Source organism: Condylostylus longicornis, unplaced genomic scaffold, assembly GCF_029603195.1.
Source record: "Condylostylus longicornis isolate FDR11 unplaced genomic scaffold, ASM2960319v2 ptg000075l, whole genome shotgun sequence".
NCBI lineage: Eukaryota > Metazoa > Arthropoda > Insecta > Diptera > Dolichopodidae > Condylostylus > Condylostylus longicornis.
The window spans coordinates 3,308,910-3,317,014 of record NW_026578043.1 but is presented as its reverse complement, the minus strand read 5'-3'; the positions used below and the strand labels follow the sequence as shown (position 1 = coordinate 3,317,014).

General features: G+C 27.6%; 1 protein-coding gene across 1 annotated transcript; it reads left to right on the top strand.

Moving 5' to 3' along the window:
- The first annotated feature begins 1,678 nt into the window (after positions 1-1,678).
- On the top strand, positions 1,679-5,888 carry LOC129612549 (protein cramped-like). The gene is made up of 4 exons (XM_055526210.1): positions 1,679-1,809; positions 2,031-2,702; positions 2,760-4,151; positions 4,234-5,888. Exons 2-4 carry the CDS (start codon positions 2,090-2,092, stop codon positions 5,547-5,549), a joined length of 3,321 nt encoding a protein of 1,106 aa, XP_055382185.1. The 5' UTR covers positions 1,679-1,809; positions 2,031-2,089; the 3' UTR covers positions 5,550-5,888.
- Positions 5,889-8,105: the final 2,217 nt, after the last annotated feature.

The following is an 8,105-nucleotide window of genomic DNA, read 5'->3' as shown; positions in this document are numbered from 1 at the left end:
CGTTTGCATTCCATGCCGCTATTCTTAATGTATGGGTCATTTATTATAATGCATCATGTTAATTTTATTTTCTATTTTATCTAGTCGCTGGCATAAGCTTTTTTCTAATATTTCATGCTGCTGCAGTTTATTATATATTAATTCTAAAGTTATCTTCGCTGGAGTTTTTGACTTCAAATTTTCTTTGGCAACTTGAGCAAAAGTTTTCGTTGTTCCATTGATGTGACTACCACTGGACACCTCATTTATGTCGAATTTTTGTAGGTCTACGTGCTCCAAACGAAGAGTTTTCTGACTTTCTGGGTTATTGTTTTGTGATCTTTTTTTGATAGCAACAGCTCTATTTCTACGCTTTTGGAATTCCTTCGCTACTTCGCAGCCACGGTAATTCGCTGGGTGATTTCCACCGCAGTTAGCACACGTTGGAGGTAAGTTTCTACTTAGGGTGCAAGAAGCAGAGTCATGTTCTTTCCCACAGCTAACGCATCTAGGAGTCTTTTTGCAGTATTTTTGTGTGTGGTCGTAGGCCTGGCATCGTTTACATTGTGGAGTAGAATTTGTATTCTTCCTTATTGGTTCAATTCTCACAGTAATGCCCAGAATAGATCCGATTTTATATATCTTCTCTATACTCTCATTTTTGTTGAATGTTAACATAAACAAGGGAAACTTTTTAACATGGGTGACCTTTTCACCATTTTCTTTGGTTTGATTTTCTTTTTTGATAATGTTAACTGCATCTTCAATTCTGAAGTTTTGTCTAAGTAGCTCATCAATGATTTCCATACGATCACATGACCAGTGGAGTCCCCTAGCCATAACCCTTATTGGTCTATCATTTTTGTTCTCATATGTGAACCACTGATAACCAGTCTCTTCAAGCTTGTTGACCAAGGTTCTATAATCATTAGGGGCCTCAGCGTTAATTTTCCAGACTTCGTTGTTTAATGGCTTGATTTTATATTTATTTGTGGTGTTAACTAGCAGATTTTTTATTTTTTTATAGTCGTCAATTCCAATAATATTTATAGGTGGAGGTTTCCTTTCTCTAGATTTATAATCAAGAGCCGTATCCTGAGCCACTGAGTTAGTTTTGTCTTCAAGCCTTTTGCTATTTGTAGTCGTTGTGGGATCGTCACTCTTATTCTTCGAAGTTTCTACTTTTTTTGAGTTGTCAGGTTTTGGTAATTCGCTACTGATTTCTGGAGAAGAGTTAGCCTTTCTCTTCTTATTCCTTCTTCTTGAATGAGCAGCCCATTTTAGGTTGGAGTCAGTTTCAAATCCAGTGAGGTCTTCGTCACTTGAGCAGGAATCTTTATTTTTATTCTTATCACAGTTGTTTATACTCGCATTCAGCGCAGATTTTAAGTGTAGATTTTCAGCTTTTAAGATGTTGAGCTCCTCCAAAAGCTTCTTAGTAACAGCTTCGTATATAATAATAAGTATAAAATGTAAATACATTATTATTATTTTATTTAAAATGCCTAACTGCTTTCCACTAATTATAATTAATTAATGACAGACGTTAAAATAAAAATTAAATTTCAATTGGAAATCAATAAAACTTTTAAACGCTTCCATTTATACCGTTGTGGAAAACTTTTCCTATTTACAGAATTGCAGACTAGAGTTTATTTATGTTTTTTTTTGCAGCCAAACTCTTCAAAAGATTAATGACATTTAACGAAACAACTTACAAATATCAAAACAAAAAAGTGAAATATTTATTTTGATAATTTTAAATTTGTAATTTTATAAGCGGTTTACTATTTTTAAATATGATAAATGTACTGTTTAAGCTTAACTGTGGTAAGAAATTTAATTTCTATTGAAGATGTGATAAAAATTAAAAATTTATAGTGTTTTCGTACAAAATAAATTGCGAAAAAAATGTCGCCATTTTGTGAATTTTATTATTAAGAGCTGGTGAAATTGCTTTAGATTTTTTAATATAAAATAACAAATGGCTAATTTTTCACGTACTAAATCAAATAATTGTTATACAATACATCAAAATCTTGTTCTTTTAGCTTTCTTAAGCTATTGGTAGCTTAATAATTGCAATATAAATATATGTATATCCACCATAATGGATGCAATTATAACGTCGTCATCAAGTTCATTGGCGGGTAATATCAAGCAAGAATCAAATTCCAGTTCCTGTCAGGATGAAGTTCAATCCTCTGGAGGTACTGTTTCTACAACTTTACCAATTTCTACTATGCAAGGAAGAAGTCCTCAGTTTAATATTGCCGCCAATAAATTAAAAGCAATGATGGAAAATAAAATAAAATTGGAAAATGGTGAATCGGTTTCTGAACTTTTGGGATCAGTCATAATGGATAGTTGTCATGGTGTAAGGACATCAGCGCGTGTTATACAAAAAATGAAAGAAAATTCAGCTAGGCCAACAACTCCTCCTTTAACGGAGCGTGAAACTAAGGCGAAAGAAGAAAAAACTTTGCAGAAGACGCCTTCGCAAACCAAACCGAATAAAGTGGTTTGGAGTAACCTAGAACGCAATTTTTTTTTTGACGCAATCAACGAATTTGGAAAAGATTTTGAAGCTATTACAAACTACATAAATATGAAATTAAAGAGAAAATGTCCAACTGATCAATGCTTTAAAACAAAAGAACAAATACGAACTCTATATTATCAAACTTTTCACAAACTATCAAAATATATAAAATTTTCAGACGGTAATTTCTTGAGTTTCTTATTCTTTTTCTAACTTTATATAGTCAATCTATTTTCAGATGTTAAAAAGCCAGTTCAAGAATTATATGCCTTAATAAATTATGGGGAAATGAGACGAAAACTGCAGTTCGTCTCTGAAAAAAATTATATGAAGATAAAAGATTTAGTATATAAAGGGTATGCTATAGCACGAAGTAAAGGTAAAAATATTCGAATTAAAACACCCTCCTGCAAAGCTTTAAGAAGATTGAATCAGTTGGAAGATTGGTTAGAGGATATCAAATTACCACCGAAAGTTGAAGTTCAACTACGACCAGCAACTATGTCCTCTTTTTTACAAGTTCAGGGTGTGGCTCAAAATCCTTTAGTAAGAACAAGCGTACCTCTCCAGAAAAAATTGATTAATATCATAAAGACTTTTCAAAATAAGTGGCGCACGAAGGAAACAAAATTACTTATTGAAGCAACAAAACTTCAACAGCAATCAATTAATTTACCAAATATATTTGCTAACAAAGCACCTACACATAATATAGACACCAATTTTTTATCAATAAACGATTCAAACTGTTTAAACCTTAATATTAGTGAACCTTTCATATGTTTAAGGCCAACGGCGGAAGCAGTAATTCATCGTCCATTATTGAGTATTACTGAAGTTTTGAGTAGTTTTAATGTTTGTCTTAATTCATACGAAGAACGGATCGGCGCCAAAGTTCGAGGTGAAATTCTTTGTAATGAAAAAAGTCATTTGAAGCGTCACCGTAGTGAAAGTAATTGTGAAAAGAGGAGTCCTGAAATGAAAAAGTTAAAACAAAATGAATTAAACATAAACGTAGCGGAAAACACAATTCAAAAACAAAATATGACTCATATAAAAACCGATGTTAAAACTGAAACCAATATTAATCTTCAAAACCTAAATACCTCTGTAAAAGATGAATTAAAACCCATAAGTTCTGGTGACGAATTGGAAGAAAATAATTTGCAGGAAGATTTTGGCGAACTTTTATGCGATAGTAATGATGACAGTGATGTTAAATTTTCACGCCAAGATAGTAATAGTGATATAGAATGCCATACATCAACACTATTGACAAACTCTCATGAAAATCTATCAACTTCTGTAAATAATATTGATAAAACTTTATCATTGACATCATCATTAAACGCAGTAAGCCACAATATGAACTGTTCCCTTACTGTTCCTACCAATGACAGCAACTTTAATAGTAATAATAATAATAGTGTAAATAGTAGTAATAGCAACAATAATAACCCAACTCATCACAACAATTCTCAAAGCAGTAATAAAATTAAGAAATCAAAAAAGAAAGATAGTAGTATTTCGAAAAAGGATATGAGTAATGTACGACCGTTGGTTAACGAAGAAATAATTCGAAGAGTTCGAAAAGGCTGGACCATTTCAAATGCAAATGACATAACAGTGGGTAAGTCAAAAAAAAAAAAAAACAAATTGGTTTTAGTTAACAAGAAACAAAACAATATTTTTAAAATAAATGATAATTTTAGGTGATTTATATATTGTATTTGGAAGCGATTCCAAACTAATTTTTGAATACTATTGGACTAATGAAAATTTTGATAATAAACCTAACGCAAATAGTTCTACCACTATTGTGAATCATCAATCAGATGAGACTATATTTAGTACTGGAATAGTGTCATATAATGGTGCATCGTTTGCCAATAATACTCCAGAGGAACACGAGCAGCAATTAAAAGCAATAAATAAAATTCATTCAAGTGGTTTAAGTGATAAATTAAAACAACTATTAGTAATAGCTAACCTTAGTGAAAGAATGAAAAAAAAATCATGTTATTGTGGTCATACTTGTGATAAATTTTCTAAAGTTAGATTGGAAAATGAACTTGTTAACCGTAGTGTTTTAAATAAAAACAATATGATTAGTAACAATGAAACAAAATCAAATTCAGTTTTTCGGCAACCATTGGTGCCATATCGAAAATCAGTATTTTCAATAGATGCATATAGGTCTAAGCAATCAAAAATGGTTCGGGGTGGAAGTGTATTAAAATCTCAGCATTTGTTTGTTCAGAGAGTTTTACCTGTACAACCAGGAGTAAGCCCAAGATATGATATCCTCAAAATGAACACAGTTGAAGAAGGTTTAAAACAAAAAAATATAAAACCACTGCCTGAATCAAATTGTGTTGGGGAAAAGTTTTCTCAGGTTACACAAAACAAAAATACAGAAAAATGTGAGAATATACATAATTCGTTTCCAACGAAAATTTTACAAATACCTCCAGATCATTCAAATGTTACAAATAAACTTACATCACCTTTGCAACAATCTAAAGACAAAATAGATGAAACTACAAGAAATAAATTTGATAGCAATGATAATGAAAATGATTTAAAAGATTTTAAAATAACACAAATCTGCGATAACGAAGATAAGCTCATTAAAGGTGACACTAATTTGTCGATCGGTAGTATGCCTGATCTATCCCCAATAATGGAGTTAACATTACCATCTCCAATACACACTCCGAAATACTTAGAAGAAAATACAAATGATGTGCAAAATTTTATCAGTATTCCCCCAATGAGTCCGGCATCATTATTACGTGAAGTTAATAGTTCAGATTCTTCAAAATGGCTGGAAGAAAATATCAATGATTATTCTTTAAGTAGTCTATTAGGACATTTAGATGAAATTAATAATGGACGAGATATAACTAGTATCGATAGATCAAACATTTCCTCAAACCTGTCAGTAATTAGTGAATCGAGTGTTGATTATGTAACGAAATTTGCTGAAATAGCTGCATCGATGCAAAATGAAGAAAAAGACTTGTAAAACTTGTAACATTTGATAAAAAAGGATTCTTTTTTGTTCAATTTTTTCAAGTTAAATGAAATATTTTATTGTGTAATTATATTAACTTTGTTAAAAGAAAGATATTTTTTTTATGATTGAGATTTTCTTATTTGTTTTTTTCGTCACGAGTTTTTGTTAATCCAGCATATTTTTACACGAATTAAGAAAATACTTTCATTACTATGCGATTTAATTTATTTAATTTTCTATATATTCATTTTAAATTTAGAATTTTTTTAATTTTAAAAATCTATTATATATAATATATGTACGTTAAAATCGTTTAAAAAGTTTTTGCTTTAAAATACGCTTTATAATAATAATCATATTAATATTACTAGTGTCACGAACGTATTGTTACAATATGAAAATAATTATATAGTTTCATAAATACTTCTTACATTCAAGTAATTATTTTTTGTGTCTTTTTATCATGGAAAGTCAAAAGAAAAAAGATGTAAAATGAACTAAAAACATGTTATAAGAAATTGTAAAAGTTTTCGTTATTATATTGTTAGTAATTGCGAAAAGCATAAGTATTAAAAAGTTCTGTTTTTAAGTATGTTCAAAAGTTATATTGGAATAAAACAAAAAAAAATCAAATTAAATGTTTGTAATTGAAATTATCGAAATTTTTGCAAATCTCTTTTGTTTTTGAGTTTGAAATTTGTTCTTGTTTTTTATCTTGTCCTGTAATTTATGAAAAAATTTCTGCGTTAATTTATATTCAATTATTTGTGCCAAATTTGAATTGAAACTAAATTGATATTTATTTAGACATTGTTATTAAAAATATAATAAAATTACATATGAAAGTAATAAGCATTCGTAAAATTACTATTTTTTTTTTCATTAAATTATATTAAAACTATTTAAAAAATATTTAAGTATAAAGTTCAACGTGATCAATATATATATATATATTATAATATTATGAAAAAAATATGCATACAATACAATCTTGTATTATAATAATAAAATAGTAAAAAATTATGATTGGAGAGTTACTGTTTAAAATTTAAAGGAAATTGAAAGAATCAACTGAAAATAAATATTTTGGAATTAACTTATACATGTAAATTTAATGTGAAAACAAAAAAATAATATTTTTTATTTAGTTAAAGGTTTTATATCAAAAGTGGAAGTAAAACAAAGAAGAATAAATTTAGTGCATTTGAATTATTTTTGTTATTTATATAAAGTAACTACATTTATTTTAACAGTAGCTCTCATGATCAAAGTAAAGTTTGTATTTTATAATTTTTTATTTGAAACAAATTATTAATGTTATCTCAATATTTATTAATAAAATTTTATGACAAAAACTCTTATGTTTATATTCACATATGTATTAAATTAATTTATTAAAATGTAAAAGTTTTTGTTTCAATAAATTAGTTTTTTTTTTCTGTATCATTTGAATGATCAATTGCAAAATTATTGATGTAATTGATGTGTAAATAGAAGTAATTCACAAATCCATAAAGCTTCCTTTTGCTCCTTAAAAACAAAAAGTTTTAGAGTTTTTAAAAATAATTTAATTGAGAAGTTTATATAATATTATACAACATTAAATTAATTAAGTACATACATAATGTTATTTTCACTCAAGCGAAAATAAAAATTAATTGTGTTAGATTATAGTTTTAGATTTTAGAGATTATTATTCTCAATATTATGTACATATATGTACATATATCCTTATATATATAAAAGTACGTATATTTATATGAATGTAAAACCAAAATAATAAAATAAAAATGAGTATATTAAAATTTTAATAGCATTTTTTATTTCAATTTAAATTATATTGAAAACAAACGTATTTAAATTTTTGGCAAAGCATTTTCTTAAGAGAATATTGTTTAATGTAAGTACCTTTAACCTTAGCATATTAAAAATTTGCTATGAATTTATCCTTTAACTTCGAAGTTTTACATTTTAAAGAATAAGGAATAGAAGACATATAACGCATAGAAATCGATAAAATTTCCTATATAAATTTTTAATGTGGTTTATTAAACATGTGTAACTTCAAACATTAACAAAACTTTCTACATACATACATATATAGGTATAGATATTAAAAAATTTCGTATAATTTTCTTTGGCTTGGAAAGAAACATGCACTACAAATTACGATACATATATATATTAATTATTTTAATCATTTTGGAAAAAAACAACTCTTACTAAAATGTCAACAAATATGTATTAACATAACCGTGAACACAACTCATACTTATATTGCATCATTCCTGATTTATTTTTAACACACCTCAGATCATTCAGCTCTGTAGTATGCATGTACTCTGTAATTAAAAACGGTAATTTGGGCAGGTAAAAATAAAAAACATTGATTTGTTTAGCAAAGTAAATCGACTTTAATTACTGGCTGATATTTTGAATGTTTTTTTTTTCTAAAATCTTAGAAACTTATATAATTTATTTACTTTATTGAGATACATAATATATATTTCGTTATTTTTCCTAAAATCAATACGAAAAAAAATAGTAAATTTGTGAACTCGGAAA

Coding starts and splice junctions, on each gene's coding strand:
- LOC129612549 (XM_055526210.1), top strand. CDS start 2,090: ATGGATGCAATTATAACGTCGTCATCAAGTTCATTGGCGGGTAATATC. Junction 2,703..2,759: donor ATATATAAAATTTTCAGACG/GTAATTTCTTGA, acceptor ATCTATTTTCAG/ATGTTAAAAAGCCAGTTCAA. Junction 4,152..4,233: donor TGCAAATGACATAACAGTGG/GTAAGTCAAAAA, acceptor TGATAATTTTAG/GTGATTTATATATTGTATTT.